A 23,358-nucleotide genomic window follows, 5' to 3' on the forward strand; every position below is an offset into this window, starting at 1 on the left:
TGGCTCCTCGGGGCGCGGAAATTGCCGCCTGCTACTACTACTACTAGCTACTAGTTTCCAGCGGCACCAACTAGGAAGGATCTGAGACCCCGTGCCACCGTTTACCCTTTCACATCATCCGACTCGTCCACGTCCGAGTCGCAGCGCGGCGCCGATCCTGTCCCGGCACCGTCCATCAGCTGTCCATCGTCCTCGTCGTCGGCCGATTGCTGCTGCTGCTGTTGATGGAGCAGTGAGATCGGTAGCTGGTGCTGGTACTCCTGTTGCTGCTGCTGCTGCTGGTAGTGTTGATGGTAGGCGGCGGCGGCCATGACGGAGGAACCTTGCAGTACGAGCTCGAGCGGATGCGTGGCGCCGAGGTTTGAGGTTGCCGGATGGTACGCATGGTAGGATGACTGCTGCTGGTGCTGATGCTGGTGTTGCTGGTGTTGCTGCTGGTGTTGTTGCTGCTGCTGCTGTTGCTGTTGCTGCTGCAGCTGCAGATGCTGCTGCTGCTGGTGGTGGTGATGGTGAAAGGAGTGGTGACCGTGGTAGTAGCCCGTCCCTCCCGTCGGTGAATGCTGTTCCGGTGAGTCCGGCGGTCCGGCGGCAATTGGTGCTGCCAGTTGGTGCTGCTGGTGCTGCGTGACGGCTGAGAGCAGCAGCGGTGCGAACGGGTTGCTGCTGGTGGTGTTGGTGGTGACAGCGGTGATCGTGGTGACGGCAGCGGCGGCGGCGGCGGCTGCTGCGGCTGCGGCGGCTGCGGCGGCGGCTGCGACCGCGTCTCAGACCGTATCGGTGACGCCGGCGTACTGGCAGGCGGACAGACCGGCCGAGTTGGAGCGCGACACCGGCGACGGTGCCGAGTACGGGCTGGTGAAACCGGACGTGTGCTGCTTCGCCTTCAGCCGGAGCGTCGCGATGCTGGAGCTCATGGCGGTGCACGGTTCGGCGGCGGCCGCTGCCGCCGCCCGATGATGATACATGTACGGGTTGGTGGGCGTCGTGTACGGGCAGGGCGTCGGCGATACGCCGGTGGCGCCGGTCGTGCCCGCACCCAACCCGGCCGTACCCATGCCGGCCGGCAGCATCGAACCGGTACCGGCCGCCATACCGGCCGCCACCGCCGCCGACGCGGACGACGTGTTGAAGCAGTTGATCGAACCCTGGTGGTGGTTGGACGAGACGATCGACGTACCGAGCGGGTTCACCGTCCACGGGAACGTCTTCGCACCGAGCGGCGACGGTACCTTCGCCCAGTTGTTGTACGAGTAGGACGAGTACAGGCTGTCGGTGTCGGCGAACGGCTGCACGAACTGGGGCCCGAAACCGTTCTTGAAGTCGGCCGCCGCAATCGCATTCATCTGGTTGCGTTCCCGCTTGCGCCACTTGGCACGCCGGTTCTTGAACCATACCTGACGAGGAAAACAGAGAGGGAGAGAAAGAGAGAGTAAGAGAGAGTCTTGCTAGTATTGCCGCAAATTATGATTTACACACACACACACAGATAGAAACTTCGATCGATCGATTTGCCATTTGACCTGCACCAGTTCCGTAACGAGAAGAAGAGAAGGAGAAAGCAGAAGAGGCAGCATTCAATGCAGGACGTGAACATGCATTCCATGTTGACAGTAAAAGCCCCCCCCCCCCCCCATCCAACCCCTCCACAACCATAGGAGAGCATGCAGAGTACTAAACCTCGAACCGAACCGAACATGTCTATGAATTATGCAACAGCCAGCCAGTCAGCCAGCCCCACATATAGTTATATATGTATATGACTGAAAGCACTATGGCGCTCTCTCTCTCTCTCCTCGGTTCTGATCATTGTCTAGCGTTATCCTGACTGGGTCCAGGGCCTGGGGCCTCTAGCTGTAATCTGACTAAATTCCTATTTTACTTCTCCCCGCGGTCGGGTTGTCTGCATCCCCGAAAAACCCTCAATCCAATACACTGTCCTCGCAGTGTGTGTGTGTGTGTGTGTGTGTGTGGATGTGGGGCGTAGGCATCTCGCCCCGGACCTTCGCAATCGTAAATCCACCTGAAGCTAAGACCAATACACTCGCCACGGGTTCGCGGATCGCGGGAGTTTGGTTCTCTCCGGAGCGCCGGGGTCGTGTAGACAAAAAGGCAAGACTTACCCCCCCGCCTGAATGCCCGCAACCCTCGACTTCCATCGCCATCGAGGTGTCAGAAAACTGCCCACCATCCCGCCACCACCCCAAGGCGTCCAGTCGAGATTGCGGAAGGAAATTAAACTCTCGTTTAGACGCGGGGCGTTATAGTGGCGGGTCATTGCCGTCGTCGTGGGCTATTCATTTCGCTCAATTTCCCGCACCGTCCCGTCCACGCACATGCACGCGACCTGAGCGTGTGTGTGCGCACGCGACCTGAACTCCGTCCGGGCCGGGGAGGCGGGGGAGTGACCTTTCTGTTTACCGAACGGATTACGCGCGTAATCCGTGCCCATGATTAACGATTGCGGCGCAGCAGGCGCACAGAGCAGGGGCACAAGGCACGATTTTCGGGTGCGGTGCAAGGAATGCGAACCAGTCTAGTCAATGCCAAGCCCAAAAACGCAGACGAGATGATGGCCGTGGTTACCGTGCCGGTGCCGTGCGCACCGTACGCGGCGTGTAATGAGCCGTGTAATCGATGCCGCACAGTCGAGCAGCACGGACAGCACGCCACCACCAAGGCGAAGGTAATTCAATTAGGTTCGCGCGCGCCGCTACTACAGCCGTGACTAACGTCTTCATCTAATGCCGAGCCGGAGGTTCTCACGGTTGCACCCGAGGACCGGGGGCTGTTCAGACCCCAGATCGCCAGATTTTCGTTTCGAGGAAGCACTGCTATATAGCACGCGGGAATCGTGGCCAGGAGCGCCCAAGGAAAACGTCCTATCTTCTCCTTTTTTTTTTGGCATGGAAGCAACATTACCACAGACGGAACAGACCATCACCTATGGGACAAACAAAATGGTTTCTCTCTCTCTCTCTCGTGTCTATCGAGTCTGGAATGGAGTGAATGTAGCCTAGAGCTGGAGTGCTTGTTAACTACAGGGCACTTACTATCAAGAAGATGGCAGTCAGTTGCAGCAAGGGGCAAGGTACACAGTGCAGTTTGTGACATTGTAGCGCCTGACGGCTGATGGCGGAGAAGTCTTCGATAGTCGCGGCGCATTTCGAGTGAGCACTTCACGTGTACACCACAGTACCCTTGGAAACTGATTGGGCCCTTTTTCGACATAACAACATTCCGGATCCCGACGAGGTGGTTCAGGAGGATCACAACCTGGGGGGATCGATGTTACTAAGGCGTTCGCTTGGTATCTGTTAACCGTTTCAAGTGTTTTGGGGTTCCTTCCAGGCGATCCAGGAGATGGTTTGGGAATGTCCAGGAGATAAAACTGCCCACTCTAGTGAGTGGTGCTCAATGTGGAGCCTTATCGGACCTTAGGTCTCAAAGACCGAAAGGAATCATTTGCGATCGATACTCCTGACCTCCTTCGCGTCTCTCATACACACATTAATTTCTTGCGCTAGCTTCTTGTATTAGTTCCCGGAATTTGTTTTTCCGATTCTGCTAACAGATGGCGCCACTTTTTTGGGGAAGGTTCACAGCCTATATGTTATACTGTTTAGAAGTACTACTGTGTCCAAAAAATAAGGTGACATTGGATGTATTTTGAAAGTTCCTTAATTTTTCTTCCAAATCATTTTTTTTGCCATCAATGCAATCCCTCCCAGACACAATGCACTTATGCGGACGAATTTTCCAGTTTTCTAAACACACGAAAATGTCGTCTTTAGGAATGGCCTTCAGCACCTTTTTCGCAGCGGCTTGAATCTGCTCTATCGTGTCAAAACAGTGTCCCCGGAACGAAATTTTGGGCTTGTCTAACAGCCAGAAGCTAAATGTTACCAAATCAGGCGTATACGGTTTTATTGGAACGATGTTAGTGAAAATATTGGCAAAAAAGTCACAGAAAACCAACGAAGTTTGAGATGGTGCATTATCGTGATCGAGCGCTGACGCGCTTGAGATGAAAAACATCCTTCCAAATGTAATTAGCGTATATGTTTGATATGCCAATATCATCAGTAAAGTCTCTTGTTATTAATCGACGGTTCCAACACCAAATCTTTGATTTTTTGGAAATGAGCTGCATCGATTGTCGTTGGTGGTCGTCCAGGGCGTTCTTCCTCTTCAAAACGTTCCCGACCCTCCTGGAAGTCTTTCCATCAACTGTAAATTTTTTTTTTGACGTAGTATTGTCACTAAAGGCATTCTGTACCATTCGCATTGGTATATTTGCAGCAGAAAAAATATTTTTAATGCAAATTCTTTGCTTAGAAATTTGCTACATGGAGAATAACGAAGAATGCACTTTTAGCAGCGCACAAAAAAATACGTATCTCAAACACTAGTGAATATTTTGACGTGAAATTTGCCATGGTTGTCAATAACAGAGCTGATACCTATAAAAAATAAAAAATTGAAGATATCCATTTACACGGGCAATTTGGACACCATGTCACCTTAGTTTGGACAAAGTAGTATAACTAAATACCTTTAAACCGCAATAAGTGACTGCTCTTAATATTAACTGCAACATACTTTTTTCTCGAGTTAAAAATGTCGAGTTTTGTGCCTGGAAAGTCAATTTTGTGGGAAAGTTCAAAAAACTTCTTTCATTTGAACAAACCGGCTGCGAAAAGTTACCGTTTTTTGCTTTAATTTTATGGTGAACATGTAACAAATGTGAAAGCTAGCTGCAAAGGTTTAGAAGCGGAAAAAAACTATGAAAAGAAAAGATTTAATGGAATTGGACCTCGACATGGAATTCGAAAGTTATTCGAAAGATGGAAAAAAGCAGTGGCCAGCGATTAATGTATGCAGTAATGTATTATTCTTTAGGTTTTGAATATAAATGGGATTGTTGTGCCAAAAAATTGAAACAAAAAAAAACTAATTTCGGGACCTAATATACTAGCGGCAACAGTTGTTTCTCACAATTGCTTAATGAGCACTAACAGCACTTAACTGTTAGTCAGTTTATAAAATGTGTATCTGGTATCCGATATCTGTTTTTGGTCCCCGGTACTTGGTATCTCTCGAGGATAATTGTTGAAGATAACTCTCGAAGAAGTAAAAACTCAAGCAAAAATTTTTCGACGCGTGATCCGCTGCTGCTGCTGCTGATACTAGCTGCTGCTTTCGCTTCCTGTCGCTCCAGAAGAGGGCTGCACGTCACGCACGTTTGGGGCGACTCGGACTCGGAAGACGGAACACGATGGTTAATGCAAACAGAAGGCATTATTATCTCTTTTGCCCCCCCCAACTCCGCGTAACCAGCATGGTGATGGTGGAGCTAAAACGGGTCCAACCAACACTCGCAGCCGTCGCGCACCAGGCAATCATCAACCAACCCCCAAAAAGAACATACGAGCAGCACATTAGCAGAGGGAGGGCGGGGGGGGGGGGGGGGTGATGATAATTTGTGAAGGTCGGAAGGGGTGGCGAAGGTGGCGGGGGGAGGGGCAGAGAGGGAGAGAGAAAAGGGAAGCCCAAAAATTCCAGTAGCATACAAACAGTTTCAAAACGAGCGTTAATCTCGTTGAACAAATCAAAGCAAACACACCGCGGTCAGCAGCAGCGGCGGCGGCGGCGGTGGCGACGTCAGCGGCGTTCGCGTACGAGAATGTGGCGCTGCGGTGTGTAGTCAGGAGGCCAGAAGTCAGGCTGGGTGGCTGGCAGGGGGTGAGGCTGGTGGCCCCCGGGCGTACCCGTGTAAATCAATTTCCATTGTACGGCGCGCATCCAGCAGCAGCAGCAGCAACAGCAGCAGCAGCAACCGCGTGCTCGCCTTGTCAAAAAGCGCCGCGTTTGACGCTTGATAAGCTATCGCACGTGTAAACATTAATAAGTGTGAGAAGAGGTTTCCGATGATAACATTTAACAAAAAAAAAAAAGAAACACGAGGTGCGTGAGGCAAAACCAGGGGTGCGTCACCGAGATACCGAGGTGCCGAGGTGAACGCGCGCGCGCGCGCGGTGATATCGATGCGAAGCGCGCCCGACAACTCGACCGGTGGACCTCGCCGTTGGTCTCGTGAGTCGTGGACGCGTTTAGTCGCGGACCTTTGGATGCGACAGGCACACGTACACGGCCAGACACACGGGCAGGGCATCCTATCTCTCTCTTTTTCTCACTCTACTTTTTTTTATTCTCCTCTTCCTCTCGTTTCTGCTCTCATTATATCGACTTCCTGATCGGCGTTGACATTCCTTCCACCTATCCCCCCCACCCCTCGCGCCACGGTGGGAAAACAACGAGTGACAGTTTAATTGGATTTCAATTTCGTTCACCTCCAATCATACGGGTACTACCCCTGGGATGCTGCCCTTTGTTGTTGCTGTTGTGGCAGAGATGCAATTGCAATTACACACTGCAGTAGCTAGCAGTGCATTTTCGAATGGTTGCACCATTCACGGCGAAGGGGGGAACACAAACGGTTGTTGTCCACCAACCCAACGAATTTCGACGATTTTCGACGCGTATGTATTAGGTCCCGGAATTCGTTTTTTGTTTTCTTCGATGTTTTGGCTCGACAATAACGATTCAAAACCTAACGAATAATTACATTAACCCAAACGCTGCCCAACGCTGGCCACTACTTCCGTTTTTTCCATCTTTCGAGTAATTTTCGAATTCCATGTCGAAAGAGCTCCTCAGCTTTTAAAACTTTTAACGGGGTGGGCGTTAAAATAACAAAAAAAAAAAACTTTATCATGTCGAGTTATCCTATTCTGAACGTTTTCTAGCCAGAGCTCGTTCCAAATGGATCATTTATTATTGATAGCGGTTTCTGTTCAATAATGTGTCCAGTTTCCAGATGTGTTTAGTGTACAACACTGTTTAAATTTTAATTTTTTTCACTTTTTTTTTTGTTGGTCCGAACGTTCTGTGTCTGTAGCGTTAAAATCTCGGCTTCTAAACCATTGATGCCAGTTATCACATTTGTTTGTGTCACAGCACTATTCACCATAAGTTTAAACCCACAAACAATAATTTTCAGCAGCCGTTTTCTTCAAATGAAAGAAGGTTTTTAATCTTTCCCACAAAATTGACTTTTTAGGCATAAAACTCGACATTTTTAACTCGAGAAAAAAGTATGTTACAGTCAATAGTTGGAAGAGTGACATATTTTGTTTAAAAGGTATTTAGTTATACTTTAAAACGGTATTACATATAAGGCTGTGAACCTTCCCCCCCACAAAAATGGCGCCATATTTAAGTAGAATCGCAAAAACAAATTCCGGGACCTAATTTTTATATAATTGTTGAACAGGAAATGCACTTCAAATTCTCTTCAAAATCATCAACAGACCAACTGTAGGGTTTTGATCGATCGAGTGGGACAATGTACTTTAGAAGAAAGAAGAGTTAGTAAAAGTTGAAAGCAAGCGCGCGATTTAGCGCCATTGTTAACTGTCCCAACAACTGCAACTAGGTCATAGGCGTACATAGGCCCTACCATACGTGGCTTGGCGCTGTGTGTGTGTGTGTCTGTGTGTGTCTAGCAAAGCAAAGGGACAAATGCCTTGCAAAAAAAAAAAAAAAAACGGGGGCCTCGGGCGTTGCACCGGCGTCCGGAAAATGCATGTCTGCGTAATCAACGATGCCGATGCCACCAGCGGATCCAGGTGGTGGTGGTGGTTGCGCCCTCTAGTATTGCAGACACGCAGTCCCGTCGCATGCCCATTACAGCACCTTTGCATCTCTCTCGCTGCTCGCGCAAAACGGCATGCCGAGACTCCACCGGGCACGTTGTACGGCATCCATTGTTGTGTGTGCATTGTGCACGGTAATCCCAGATTGGACTTATATTTACGTCGGTGTCCGGTCCGGTTGCATTGCGGAGGCCGTCGCGCTCGCAAGGACTCGCTCGGAAACGGAGGGTGGGTGAAGGGGTTCAAGTCATATACAATACCATCACCATTCGTTTATGCTATTGCCAATAAAAAATGGTTTGCCAATATGAGCCAACACGAGCTAAATCCTCGACATCGTTCACTGCTCGACCACACACACACACACACACACAAACGTACAGACAAACAGAAAACGGAAGAGTTGCTCGTTTGTTCGGTCTCAAGGCTTCGGGTCGTCGGACCGACCACCAGACCGACCCAAAACCCTGGTGCTATTCGACGGACTCTATTTCATAGCAGTTCGATAAATTAAATATGACCACCGTACGGCTTTGGTGTGTGTGTGTGTGTGTGTGTGTGTGTGTGTGTGGGGCGGCATGGTGAAGCCTTTATCCCGTTGGTCGCCAGTCCCGGGGCCGGGTATGCAGTGGTGGTGCATGGTAGTGCCAGTAGTGCTGCATCGACAACAAACAATGCTACAACAGCACTGCAAACATCATTGCCCTTCCATCCCTTTGTTGCCGAATGTTTTCCGCACTAATCGCGAACCGCACCAGCCACACACACACACACATACAGAGAGCCAGGTCGGAAGGTCGGAATGTCGAAGGGAAGATTTACGATTCCTCGTGGTGCCTTTGGTTTTGCCAGAATCAGAACCCCAGAACCAGAAGCAGACCAGGCCGGTTGCGTTGGTGTTTGCGTTACCTTTACCGGGTTTGGCCGCCTAGACCGGAAGAGCCAGGTGGCCATTTATATGGCCACCGACCGACGATTTACTACGGTGATAAACAGGTCATCTCGCCCCGGGGCAGCTCCTCCCGGGGACTCCCGGGGGCCGAAACCGGAGGAACCCTGACCGGGACCGTGAAGAAGTCTTCAGGAGTGAACCGGGGATCAGCGACTAACCCGTTCGCTTGTCCGCACGTTTGCACGTGCGCCTGCCAAAAGGGGCAACCCGGGGCCGGCTGGTCCCGTGATAGATGGTCCCGTGGATCCTGGTCCGGTGGTCCGGTAAAAGAAGTTTGACTGCAATCGGACCGGCTGGCGGCTGGCCGGAGCAGTCGATGGGATGGATTGTACTGCAGCAACTAGGTAGATTTACGACGACGACGACAACGACGACGACGACGACTACTCGCCACCCGATTCAGGAATTGCTTTTCGATCGGCGAAATGATCAATTCAAACCGTTGAACGGTTTTGCGGTTTGCGGTCGGCTTCGCTCCTTGGCTGAGCTTTGGACCGTTCCTCGAAATGCCCGACTTCCAGTCGCTCCATTCCCAATGTCCAATTCAACAGGCAACAGGGCCTGTGGTATAGGTATGTTGACCATGTTGTCATCACCCCCCGGAAGAAGGGGGTATGAACACAGGAGTACAAAGCGTGCAATGTACTATACCGAGTGAAACTTTTGCCGAATTGCCGGAACGACGGAATTTGGAATCTCGCGCAAGCCTATACTCGAAATACCTCGGATAGTAGTATAGCGCCTATATTACATGCCCATTAAGGCCTACACCTACAACAACCTACACGGGACCAACAGTGACTGAACTCAAAGGTCACTGGTCAAAGCGTATAAGAGCATAGGTAGTATAAAATGTTATGTACATGTAGATGTGGTATGGAGAGAACAATAAAGCGAGACAGAAAAAGTGAGGGAGAGAGAGAGAGAGAGAGAGAGAGAGAGAGAGAAAGAGATAAGTGGATAGTCAACAACCGAGGGGCACGCGGAAGAGCCGGTGAGAGTAGCGAGTGCAGCGACAGTTTTGGATGCTCCCTGCACCAAATAGCCGCACTAGACAGCGCTAACAGTAGCAGCAGCAGCACGGAGCAGAGCAGCAGAGTATAGAAGGCGCAATATATGTACCAGGAGTAGTAGTGCCTACCGACCTACGGGGTCTTCCCGGTCTTCCCGCGTAAGCTACCTAGATTTATTGTCTTAATCATGTGAGGATTAACCTTATGCCGTTGAAAGGACTACGCATGTATATTTTAGCATTATGTTACGTTTATTTATACCAGCGACCAGCGCCGGTACCCGAGGGGCCCGCACTAGACACCGTGTGTGTGTCTGTGTGTCTGTGTGTGTGCGCATCGTAGAACGTGTAGTGCGGACGACGACGACGACGACATGACATGCTTCTGCTGCTGCTGCTGCTGCTACCAACAACAACAACACGGCCACGGACCGTTACGGACCGAGCAGTGCAACAAGACGAAGACCCCCGGCAAGTATGGTCTAGGGGGCAAGCTCCTCAAATTCCCATAAACCGAAGTGGCCCCCCTTCCCCGCCGAGCTACCGGAGGTACGGTCTTACGTGTACGGGTCGATTGAGTCGATCTTCATCCTACACCACAAGACACACACACACACCCCTCTGGAGACAGTTGTGGAGTATTTGCGTTTGCCCCTAATGATAATTGCCCCATCTAACGGCTCGTATACATGTGTGCGTGTGTGTGTGCGTCTGTGTGTGTGTGCACGTGCTCACGTTCGCAATTCGCAACGTCGCAAACGTCTGGAAGAGGCTCACAGGAACAGAGAAGAGCGTTTCTTTTTTTTTTTTTGTTTTTGTTAAATGGCTTCATACCTTTCGAGATACAAGTACAGGAGACTCGCAGTAACTTGAGGTTGTCCCTCCCCGCTTCCCTCTACCCCTGCCCCCCCCACCCTATCGCAAAGTGTTTGCTAATTCGACGCCGGCTTCTTCGAGACTTTGGACTTTGGATTGTTTTGGTCGATTCGGAATGCTTCGGACGGTCCGTAATCCGGCGGGGGAGGAAGGAGGGAGGCACTTATTGGGTCGAGTAGGCCCCTAGGAGTAGGGGCAACTAGCAACTAGCGTGCAAGTACAGAGTGAAAAAGAGCACTTGAGCACCGAATAGGTTGTCGGAAGCGGTCCCGACGTGACGTCACAATCAATTCAATTTGCAGCCTGTCTTTGTGTGTGTGCCGCATGGAATGATGGAATGATTTTAAGACAACCACAGCACAAACAGCAGACACACAGTTGCCGCGGTCATATTGGAACCTGCACCTGGAAGGTGCACAGCATACACACACACAGTGCAAGTAAGGACGAGCCGAGATGCGAGACGAATCCTCGTGGCGTTGCCTCGACTCTGCTCTTGGTCTTGGAGCACTTGGAGGCACATGGCGACGCACAGGACGGGACACAGCTGCAGCTTTGTGAAGCGGAATTTATTTATGGTCCTCTAATTAACCCCCACCCCCTCCCCCGTATATTCCTCTCTCTCGCGTTCACTCTCCCTGAGTCACTCGACTCGTTAGTTTGGAGTGTCAGGAGCGCGCTGGTGTTGGTGGTGGTGGTGGCGGTAATGTTGCCAACCTTGTCATGCTGCCATTATTGCCCGCCAGCCAGAAAAGTGTAAAGCAATACCAGATACAGAAACAGCGTCGTCGTCGGTCGTCTTCGAACGATAAATCGTTCAAAAAGATGAAACAAATCCTTCAGCATCCTCACGGACCTCCTCACGGCCATCTAGTCAGAAGGAGCTGCACCTGAGAAATGTTGTAATGAAAGTGACTACTCAATCCCCTGCTACTGCTGCCGCTGGTGCTGGTCGAATGGTGAAGATTACGAACGAGCACACCTGTGCGGTCAAGGAAGATGTTGGTAACAATCGTACCTATCGTATTGGTAGGTAGCAGCAGCAGCAGCAGCAGCAGCAGTGGTATTACACACACACTAGACACTCGACACTCGCTTGAGATTCTGGCGCCTCGCAGGTTCTCTATGGACGACGTCTCTGCGACTTGCCTTATGGGCCAACAACTGGACCAAGCCTCTGGAGTGGAGTTCTGGAGACCGAGCGAGAGTCGACAACAAGGTTCGCCTCTGGTTCTGCCCGGGACCGGAACAACGCCTATGATCGATCCATAGGGCGGGTTGGGGTTGCGGGAGTTGCGGGGGTGAAAGCACAATAACTCATGTGTTCCAGGTGCACCCAGTGGAAAAGTAATTAAAATCAGGTTCATCCCAGCACCTCGCACCTCGGACCGCGCCGCGCAGCATCCCATCGCCCAGCTCTCACGGGCCTTCTGCTCGGGCCACTGTCGCACCCTCCCCCCATGTGCCCAAGGCCGGCATGTCCCCGGAAGTTGGTCCGAAATCTCGCCTACTTAGCCGAATAATGGCTTTTCCGGGCACCAGATTCCGGTTTTCGAGCAAATGGCAGCAGCAGCAGCAGCAGGACTGGCGCGTGCTTTCTCTCTCTCTCTCTCTCTCTCTCTCTCTCTCTCTCTCTCTCTCTCTCTCTCTCGCTCTCTCTCTCTCATGCAGTCCCCCGTGTGTGGCGCCTTCTGCCCCCTCCCCAAAAAACCCATTATTATTAAATGCGTCAAGTGTCGGGGAGCCAGGGGACACTGGCCTTTGGGTGGGCTAACACACACACACACACACACACACACACATACACCAGCAGGCCTTCTTTGCGGGTGTTGCGGATTTTGGCAGTGATTGTGGGGCCATACTTTTGGGAGGCGTTTGGTGAGGGAACGAGAGAGATAGAGAGGTAGAGAGAGAGAGAGAGGAAGAGAGAGCTTGACAGTAACAACCGCAGCGCCGCACAGCACCGCACCGCGCCTTCACAACAACAACAACAACAACAACAGGGCTCCAACAGGAAATGAGGAAAATGATTTATTCCTAGTCCTTGCACAGCGCGCTGCTGCGTCAGAGAAAGAGAGAGAGAGAGACAGCCAGAGAGGTCAACGACATCGAGACCCGTTTTGTCTTCCCTCCCCCCGAATGAAGGAAATGAACGCTTCACGGTTTCACGGCTTCACGTGGCACAAGGATACTGGGGCTGGGTTATTGACCGGCAGCAGTAGTCAGCAAATCGCCAGCCAGCAACAAAGGCCTCAGCGCGTTTTAAGCGACTTGTGTAGGCTTTTACTGTGCTGTGTGTATGGTACTACAATAGCAGCAGCAGCAGCAGCAGTAGCATTCACAACAAAAAGCAGCTAAAATCCTTGGCCCCGTGGAATGTCGGCTGTGTGCTGACCTCTTGAGGACCGAACATCGGCACTGCAAGGAGTGCGGATTCCGAAAGTGTTTTTGTCCAAAACAATTACTCTCCCTGGAGATCCTGGAGGTCCCGGGACCGTATGCAGTCCAATATTACGCCTCTGGGCTGCCATGGGGTCAGGCCAGCCAGCCAGCCAGCCAGCCAGCCAGGGAGGTAATGGACCAGCTAAGCGCCTGTCGTCGTCGTCGTCAGACGTATCCTGCACAGTGGGTGACTTCATTAAAAAGTATTTCCTCTTTTGCTGTTCCCCTCCTCGCCCTTTCCTTGTTGCACGATACATACAGTGTGGATGTTACACAATAATACTCACATCAGGCTCAACTATTTCCGAAACACACGCGCACACACACACACACACACACGAGCACACACGAGACCAGGGTTGCCGAAAAGTCAAACGACACCCAAAAGGTGGTAAGTAATATACCAAGACCACCCGCTGTGTCTCGCGCGCGCCCACCCGGAAGGGGGAAGGCCCGGGGAACAAAAACATCCCGGATCCCGGGTCCCGGGACCGGTCCCTTCCCTCGTGGGATGGTTGTTGCTGTTGTTGTTGCTTTTGTTGCTTTTGTTGCCGTTTGTGTTGGATGGTCCTCGGCCTCCTAGGGGGAGTGGCCCCGGGAGGAGTTTCGGGATTTCGTTCGCAAGCATCAGTAAGCCCTACGCCCGATAGGGCATTATTATATCCTGGTAGCACCCACCCAACCACCCACCCCCTACAACCCCCTTTTCGGGGCAGAAACTACTCCTCCGGCACCGGGATGGCAAACAATGATTTGGAATGTCGTTTGGCTCCGGCTGCTTTGGCTGAAGCTATGTGGGTGGCAGCCAGAAGATCTCCCACTGTGTGTCTGTGTCTGTGTGTGTGTGTGTGTGGCCTTCCTTCCCTTCCGATAATCAAATAAGGGAGAACGGGTAAACGGGGGTTTTGCTGCTGCTGCTGCTGCTGCTGCTGTTGCTGCTGAACTGCTGTCGCATAAAATTACAATTTTATCACCATTAACCCGAACTTCCCTACCCACCACACCCCCTTCCTTCCTACCCTCCTTTCGGTGTTTCGGTGAAATGCTGATTTTGCGCTCAATACTCCGACCACAATTCGAAGCCACTACCCTTCCTGCCTTGGTAGGGGTGGGCGCGGGAGGAGCAGGCATCTGTTTCTCCCTTCGCATCCCCCACCCTTCCTCATTTCTCTCGCGCTCGTTTTTATAAACGGTAATAATAATAAAACTATTACATCGAAATCGTTTATCACGCACACACACACACACACAGCTTGGTATTTGGTTTGGTTTGGAGGTAGAGACCGCCGGGGACGTCGCGTTCCTCCCCCCCTCCGCACGGACGTGTTCCACAACGTCCACAGCCTCCGAGTGACAGTGCGCGGGAAAAGCGCTTGACAGGTTCAGCTGTAGCGTCGACCGTGCTCCTTGCTGTGTGTGCGCGCCTGTGTGTGTGACACGCATGACCCAAAACTTACCCGTACGCGCGCCTCCGTCAGGTTCGTCCACATGGCGATCTCCTCCCGGGTCGACATGTCCGGGTAGCGGTTCCGGCTGAACGTTTGCTCCAGCTCGTGCAGCTGCTGCGAGGTGAAGTGGGTCCGCTGGCGGCGTTGCCGCTTGTTCTTCTTGTCGTTCTTCGTACCGTCGGTACCGTCCTGCTGGATCGTGGTACCACCGGGCGCCCCCGTACCCCCGCTCGTCGCGTCCTCGTGCGCCAGCACGCTGCTCAGACTTTCCGTCTTGACCGACGCCTCACTGATGCTGCGGGATACTGCCGTTGGTTGGAGAAGAAACAACAAATCAATTATAACTTTGTCAATCAGGCCCATCCCCCCGAGTCGTAGTATTAGTAGTGAAAATCGAAAATGCAAATGGTCCCGGGGTCCCACCCCGGGGGGCGCGCCGCTCACCGGGCTCACTTTGCATGTTTATCGGGCACCGGGTGGGGTGTGTGTGTGTGTGCGAGTGATATCACGTTGCCCTTTCCCCCCACCTCCCCGTCTCTTTGGAGTGTGGTGCAAATTTCAAGCCCTTATCTAGGAGAATATGGAAAGAGAGAGAGAGGAGAGGGAAAAGGGGAGAGGGGGTGGAGCGTTGACTTGGAGTTGGAAGAAGTTACCAAAAACATATGCCCCGACCTTACCACCGACCCGCGGTAATCACCACCGACACCAAAAGGAAAAGCCGATCGATGATAAATGGCGTGATGGCGCACAAGGGGGTGTTGGGGGGGTGAGGGGGAGGGGCGAGGTGGTCTTGGCTTCCGCTTGTGTCTCTCTCTCTGGTGTCGTGGCACCACCAATCAATCTAGATACCCTCCCCTCACCCCCTTCCTTCCCTTATCGAAAGTGTCCGTGGGAGAGTTTTTTTTTGTTGCGAGAGGGCCTCACCCTCCCTTCCTCCCTCCCTTCCTCCCTCTCCACCCTCTCTGGCGTTTATCTGGGCCTGAGCGGGCCACCGGACCGGACCACGACCGGTGGGTTCGGGTGCATTGCGCAATTGACGAAGTGTTTGGCACTGCACTGCACTACTACCGTTCACCACCACCACCGCCACAACTACCACCACTACTCACCATCGTTCTTCCGATCCCGTGAGCTTCGGTTGCGCGCCGATGCGGACGTCTGGAAGCCCAGCTGCGAGTGGTCCATACTGCTGACGGCCGTCATTGCACCGTGGCTGTTATCACGAAAGTCGCCTGTCTCGGCCCAAACTAGACGCAGAAAGAGAGAGAAGAGAGAGAAGATAGATGAAAACATATGAGATGTAGATGAGTATCGATTCTCGGTTCTTGATTTTCCGAGTCGACTAGCGGGGAACAGAACACATCTGGAGTAAGCAATGCATCGAAAATGTATGTTCAGATGTAGAAATTCAATACTAAAAAGCTATTAAAAATCGAAAAATGAATCACTATCATCGTACTATGACAACGACGCCTGGTCTAAACTTATAATCTAACAAATGAATATTGGATTTGTATACTACTGTGTCCAAAAAGTAAGGTGACACGGTGTCCAAATTGCCCGCGTAAATGGATATCTTTAATTTTGTATTTTTTGTAGGTTGTCAGCAATGTTATTGACAACCATGGCAAATTTCACGTCAAAATATTCACTAGTGTTTGAGATACGTATTATTTTTGGGAAACTGCTAAAAGTGCATTCTTCGTTTTTCGCCATTTTGACTGTTTTTAAGCAAAGAATTTGCATTAACAATATTTTTTCTGTTGCGGATACACCAATGCCAATGGTACAGAAACTCCTTGGTGACAATACTATGTCAAAAAAAAATTATTTACAGGTGGTGCAAAGACTTCCAGGAGGGTCGGGAACGTTTTGAAGAGGAAGAACACTCAAGACGACCACCAACGACAATCGATGCAGCTCACGTTCAAAAAATCAAAGATTTGATGTTGGAAAACCGTTGATTAACAACAAGAGACTTTGCTGATGATATTGGCATATCAAACATATCCGCTAATTACATTTGGAAGGATGTTTTTCATCTCAAGCGCGTCAGTGTTCGATCACGATAATGCACCTCAAACCTCTCAAACTTCGTTGTTTTTTTGTGCCTTTTTTGCCAAAATTTTCACTAATATCGTTCCAATAAAATCGTATCCGCCTGATTTGATTACATTTGGCTTCTGGCTATTAGACAAGCCCAAAATTTCGTTTCGGGGACACTGTTTTGACACGATAGAGCAGATTCAAGCCGCTGCGAAAAAGGTGCTGAAGGCCATTCCTAAAGACGATATTTTCGTGTGTTTGGAAAACTGGAAAATTCGTCGGCCTAAGTGCATTGTGTCTGGGAGGGATTACTTTAATGGCAATAAAATTGATTTGGAAGAAAAATTAAGAAACTTTCATCCAATGTCACCTTAGTTTTTGGACACAGTAGTATGTATCATGATGCAGCAGAACGCTACGATGAGCAAACTGCAAACAAGGGAAACATGTTCACTGCTACGCCTTGACAAACTGCATACCGACGATTTTTTTAACTAATTTTCCCCAAATTACGGCCAAATGTTCGCCAAAAGTGGTAACCCTTAATGGCATTCGCAGAATAAAACTAAATGTTTTTTCTAAAAACAAAAAAAATCAAACTGAGCCTTTTTGTAATACCTTAGCCCGGCCTTAAGTTAAGTAGTATTGAAAAGGATTTTCCTGGAGCAACTGTACCAAATGTTGTACCTAGAAAGCATGCTGATTGGCTGCAATCAGTATCGCGGGACTCCCTGATCCCGAATTCCAATTCCAATACCAAGATCATCGAGAATGTTTCTCGAAATAATTATGCCGTGCAAATTATGCTCATCCGTCGAACTCAATTCAATGCATTAGATGAACAAGGAAAATATGATAAGTTTTTGTGTGTGTGAGAAAGAAAAAAAAAGTGAGAGAGAGAGAGAGAGAGAGAGCGTGCAGCGGTATCGGTTCGATACCACACGTCACATGTCATCACATTGTCGCGCCTGAGGTCAGCGCCCTCTGTTTCTGGACGTTTTCGTGATGAGGTCCTGGCCACTCTAGCATGTAGCGCACACACACACACACACACACACGCATACCAACATCTGCAACCACACTCAGGTGGGCTCACCACACTCATGTGTGCTAAACCACACGCCGGACATTGAAGGAGAAGGAGGAGGTGGAAGAGAGGGTGAAAGAGAGCAACGGAACGAAAGCGCAACTCAACCGCGCTACAACCGACCGAAAATGAGCTATTCCCGGCTCACGGTCGGCTGTCCGGTCATTGCTACACACCCACACACCCACACACACACACACCCACACACACATGGTCGTTGTGCCGCGAAACCGAAAACCGCAGCGGAATCCGGAGGTCAGCGAAAGACAGCTTCCAGCGGCCCGATCTGCCGGGAGCTGTCGAGAAACGCGGCAGGGAGGAAGGGAGGATCCGAGGGCAGGGGCACCCCGAAAAAGGGGTGTTAAAGCATCAAAATAATTTATTGATAGTTTTATGGGGTTTCAGGCCACATAAATTATGGGTCCGGGGGTAAAGTGATGGCCGGGCGGGGGAAGGGGGGGTGTGTGCAGAGAGGGAGCGGGGAGCGGGGAACAGGCGGACGCTGTTCTGACTGAACTCTGGCTGCTGGTTCTGACAGCAGTAGCGTACCGCATCCGAAAATCGGTTTTTTTTTCGTTCCCGGGAACATGAACCACACACACACACACACACACGCGCACACACCATTCATGGGTTCATGTTAACACCCTGTTGTGTACACCCTCCACCCATCCCTCGCCTGCCCTGCATGAGTGAGAGCATACAAAGATTCTTATGTTTTTGCATCTGTTTTTACTCCTTCTCTCTCTCTCTCTCTCTCTCTACGCTTTATGTTCGCATATAGTGTGCCCCCGGGGTCTTTCCCGGTTGCTTCCCTGACACTGGACGCTGATCGCTGAAGAGCCCTTCGGACATTTTCGCGTAAAACAAAACAAAAAAGCCCCGACAAAACATCAAAAATGCATCCCGCACACACACACGGATGGGGCGAGATGTCTATTACTGTTCTAGTTGTTGTTGCTGTTGTTGGAATGCCAAAATGGCGAAAATGGGTTGGCAACGCGAGCGGGGGAGGAGGACCCATAAATTCTTGCACCGAGCTTCAATGTTATTCCCAATTCCCGCTTTGTCCACATTGTATTGTGGACTGCCAATAAAAAAAAATCACGCGAGCACACACGCGAGTTGTTGCCGTTGTTTTTATTGCTCTTGCATTCGGTGTCATCCTTCGAGGACATGGAGGACCCCTTTTTTTTCGCCTCATCAGCAACAACATCATCAGGAGCAGTAGCAGTAGTAGCAGTAGCAGCAGTTCAGACGCGTGTATGACACACCAACGATTTGGATTCCGCCTCTCACCAGGAAAGGAGCATTTCTTGGGAACTCGGGAACAATTAACGAATTAGACATTTGTCTGTTGCCGGTCACACGACGAGTCGAGTCGAGTCCTGCAACCTGCCACCGTGGTTTCGAGGACTTCTCGAATTCTCCGCACCGTGCACAGAGGCTAGTAAGTTGAACCTTCCGAAGCAGCAGGCCGACCTTGTCGCCGGAGACCCACGACCTTACGAACTTTTGCCGGGGGTTGTATATATCGTGTAGCTCACATTACGGATACGCTCAATTGCGAGGTTGGGAAAGAATGTGTAAACCGACACCGTTGTAGGTCGGCACGGGACGCGACACTTACTAGCGCGACGGATCTTCCACGGCCACGGTTTTTGGTGGCTGGCCTCGACTCGACCGATAAGACTCCTTTGGAAGAACGAGCCTGAGAGTCGCCGCGCCGCCATGTTGCGCGCTGCTCGACGTCGACGACGAGGCACAGGCAGACGGACGGACGCAGGGTGCAGGCTGCAGGTCAAATTAGGCCTTGTGAATAATGAGCCATTACCCTCCCCAGGCCCGGCCCGGCCCGGCCCGGCCCGGCCCGGTCCGGATGGAAACAGATGCAATGCATCAAAGCAAGCAGCTAAACGTCAACTCCGCCAACTAGGCGTTGCAGTTGCCGTTTGCCCCAAAACGCTCGTCGCGTCGTCGCGGAGTCGTCGAGTCGAGTCACCGGTCGAGATCGCGATCCCCACTAATCCCTCGGCCCCGCTCGGCGTAAAAACCCGGCGGCCCTGTCCATGTCTACGCTCACTGTCGCTGTTAGATGACTTCCTGGGGATTAGTCCTCAGCATGGCAGCACGGCTCACGTAAGGCACGTGGCCTCCTGCTTCTCGTTTTCTTCTGATTTTTCTTGCAGCACCACCTCGTCTTCCTCCTTTCTCCTTTTCTTCTTCTTCTACTTTCTCTCCTTTTCCTCGTATATTCTACTTCATCTTCTTCGCCCTCCCTTTTCTCATCCACCCACTGTCTGTGTTCTCCCGGGCGGTTGTTTTTTTTTTGTTTTTGGTCCATCTCTTCCGCTTCACCCATGCACCAAGACACAAGGAAATGTTGGATTAAGACCAGGATAAGGATGCCACACATTTCGAGTCGAGTCGAGAGGGCCCGGAGGTGTGCAGTAAAAATAAATGCCACATCACACACGCACACACAACGCGATCGACCGGCTATAGCGCGATGCGTGAACCAGCCGGCAAGCTGTAGGTCCGTCGGTACCGCCGGTCGGTCGGTCGGTCGGACCTATTCCGTTTTATTTTCCTCCATTTTATCGCACGGATTCGGCTGTTTGCCTATTCGCTTTTTATTGTTGCTGGCTTTGTGCGGTCACCGTCACCTGGTTTACGACCCTAGGACGCTACGAATCCCCCCCTCCCCACCCTCCCCTTCCGCTAATATATCTCCGGCCCCCTCCTCCCCCAGCTCCATTTTTGGGGAGCTGTCGGTCGGCGTAACTCGGAAGCCAGCGCTAGCGGGATCTGGAAACAAATGAATCGACAGGAACAGGAAAGAAGGAGGAGGAGGAAGATCAGTGGAGAGAGGGAGGACGAGAGGAAGGGCGGTGGCCGAGTCATAGCGCACGGGGTTTGAGTTCGAGTTTGGATTAGGATGAGAGAGAGAGAGCTGTTGATCAAACATCGCGACACATCACAACACTGTCAGCCTCTCGTCAGTCGTCGTCGTCGACAAACCTTGGGTTAGTAACCACCGAGCGTCAGCGATAGTGAGCAAAAGCACACACACACACACACACGCACGCACGTGGAGCACTATCTATGGCAACAATTTCACCTGGCACACCCGGCATGGGGCCTGCCCTGGCCTGGCCTGGAAACCGCGAATACCGTCGCCTCAATTGCCATTTTTACAGCCCACCACCACCACCTTCCCTTGGGTTTGAGGGTGGCTTCACGTGGCACCGTGGATGGTTGACTGCAAATTGAAAAACAACCGGTGTGCCGGTGTGACATGTGTGTGTGTGTGTGTGTGTGTGTAGATTGCGGTGCGGTGTGGGGGGGGAAATTGCACTCAATTTATGGCAGCTCTTCTGGCTGGCTACACAAGCACTACACACACACACACACAGCACATATGGTCAGGTCGGTGCGCCCGGTGCATTGTAGCTTGTTGCTAGCTGTAGGAGCGGAGCGGATGTGCATCCACTATGGTGCACTATGCATTTCAACTGACACCCTGCTTCCCCTCTCCTCTCTTTTCCTCTTCCCCAACCATAAGTGAAATTCTGGGGCAAGGTGTTTGTAGCATGTGGCGGTCGGTGGCGGGGAGATCCGCGCAATAAACCCCAGGCACAACCAGGGCAAGCGACTCTCTCTCTCTCTCTCTCCTTGTCGTGTACCTTGCCCGAACGTAATGCCCACGATTAGCAACAACAAGCACAAAAACGCAAACTTGGGAAAAATAGGAAAAGTAAAGCAGCAAGCTCCACTTCAGAGTCTCAGCGAACAAGCGACTGTTGGTGACTGATGCTGATGAGTCCCATCCCTTATACCACAATCGTTTTTAGATAGTCCAAATTGTCGCTATCGATATTGCATTTGATTTCTTGTTTGACTGGCGATGGTCTTCTGACCAACGTTAAGCGGTTAAGTTTTTTGTTGTTTACTTTTAGGACCTGTTTCTTGTTCTTCATCCATTGATGAGATGTTTCTGCTTGTCTAGTGACCTCAACCGAATCTCTTTCGTGTCATTTACATTCATTCATTTACTATATACCAGGTGTATGCATATGAAACCGCCCTCCGTGTTTTTATAGCGATATATATGCCAAATGGAACCGTAGAACCGTTCTCAATGTTTCATTTTGTTTTTTCGGCATCTGTTAATCAAAATGGCAAGTTCCGTCCTTGAAAACTGCAAAATGCGGACATCGTTCATTTGTTGCCTCTATTTTCAAAACTAGGCGATAGAATTGCATCAAATGCTTATCGAAGCTTACGGTGAGCATGCTCTTCATAAAATACAGTGCAAAGAGTGGTTTTAAAAATTTTAAAATGGCGATTTTGATGTGACAAACGTGAATCGCGAGAAACTACCAAAAACGTTAGAAGACACCGAATTGCATGCCGTATTGGGCGAAAGGGTTATTAGCGAGCTATACAAGCAACACTCTATCGATTTAGATCGTGAAATCCGCATAAATCGACCGGAATATCGAAATTGATAAAACAGACCGATTTTGCTCGATGAAAATGCTCCGCCACACCGCGGAAAACCGGCCAAGAAGACTATACAAGACCTCAATTGGGATCATTTATCGCTTGCAGCTAACTCACCAGACTCTGCTCTATCGAATCAACACTCATTTGCATCGTTGGGACAGATACTGGCCGAGCAGTGCTTCCATTCTTACAAAAGTTTGAAAAAATGGTTCTGTGATTGGTTTCATACAAAATACCGACTTGTTTTTTGGGAAGCATCTGTAAATTGCCTAAAAGATAGGAAAAATGTATAGCTAACTATTGCCATTTGTTTGAAGAATAAGAGTTTTTCCATTTTCGCAGAATAAACGTTTTTTTCTGACAAAAAAAGGCGGTTTTATATGCATACACCTGGTACCTAAACAAAATAGCCACAAAACCCAAAACACACATCAAACACCCCCAAATTGTCTTCGTACCACCTAAGTGCTAACCCCTTGCTGTAATAGCAAATCCTGCTTCTGATACCTTCCAAAGCAATGAGGCTAGCTATTGTTTGAAATGCCCTTTTTTGGCGAAAACCACCAACTATCGATTTTCTACGATCCATTAACTCTTTCGCCGTCTTTGCCAGTGGACCGCTTTCCGATTGCTCATCTGTGCCTATTGCTGGCGAAGTGCGAAGCGGATCGATTGTGTTGCTGTGTGTGTGTGTGTGTTTTGCTCCGTTAAAAGAACGATTGGATGGAAGGAAGGAGAAGGATAAGGCAGAAGGTTACCGACGCACAGATTTGTCATTAAATAATGCCCTCGCCTAAAAACACCACCACCCTTCTGCTTCCGTCTCACCGCTTCCGCGCGCTTCGTTTTCCCTCTTTTCCAATCATTATGCACCCGCAAAAACAAATCATCGCTTGCGCTGCGCATTTACCGGACCGGGTACAAGCGGTGCCGGGACCAACTGCAAAATGGTGCGGCGGATGCGGCGGTGGCGGCCCTGGCGGCCCTAGCAAGCGAGGGGCTCACACCGCCCGGCGATCCAGAGCGAGGGGAAGGGGGAAAACGGGAAAAAAGTCAAAAACAAAACGAAAGGCAGATTGACTGGCTAATCTGGCTCATCTGTTTCAATCTCTCGCTCCGGTAGCGACGGTACGTCAGTTGCCCTTACCCCGAGCAAAAGGGGAAGAGGCAAGGCAAGGGGCGCAACCCCCGGGGGTTGGTCTGCTGCTGCTGCTGCTGCTGCTGCTCGGCATGGAGGAAGAAGGGACAAGATTAAAACATGTGCGTAATGC

The 23,358-nt window shown here is 50.8% G+C and overlaps 1 protein-coding gene across 3 annotated transcripts in view; it reads right to left on the bottom strand.

Annotated features, from left to right (window-relative positions):
- Nucleotides 1-619: 619 nt before the first annotated feature.
- Nucleotides 620-23,358, bottom strand: part of LOC125950884 (pituitary homeobox homolog Ptx1) — a 46,156-nt gene continuing 23,417 nt past the window's right edge. For all 3 annotated transcript variants that reach the window (XM_049679482.1, XM_049679388.1, XM_049679303.1), the window contains exons 3-5: nucleotides 15,555-15,692; nucleotides 14,455-14,750; nucleotides 620-1,394 (exon numbers count right to left, since the gene is read on the bottom strand). In XM_049679482.1, the coding sequence (XP_049535439.1) occupies nucleotides 765-1,394; nucleotides 14,455-14,750; nucleotides 15,555-15,692 (1,064 nt within the window). In that variant the 3' untranslated portion in view covers nucleotides 620-764. The remainder of the gene's footprint in view (nucleotides 1,395-14,454; nucleotides 14,751-15,554; nucleotides 15,693-23,358) is intronic.

Source organism: Anopheles darlingi, chromosome X, assembly GCF_943734745.1.
Source record: "Anopheles darlingi chromosome X, idAnoDarlMG_H_01, whole genome shotgun sequence".
Lineage (NCBI taxonomy): Eukaryota > Metazoa > Arthropoda > Insecta > Diptera > Culicidae > Anopheles > Anopheles darlingi.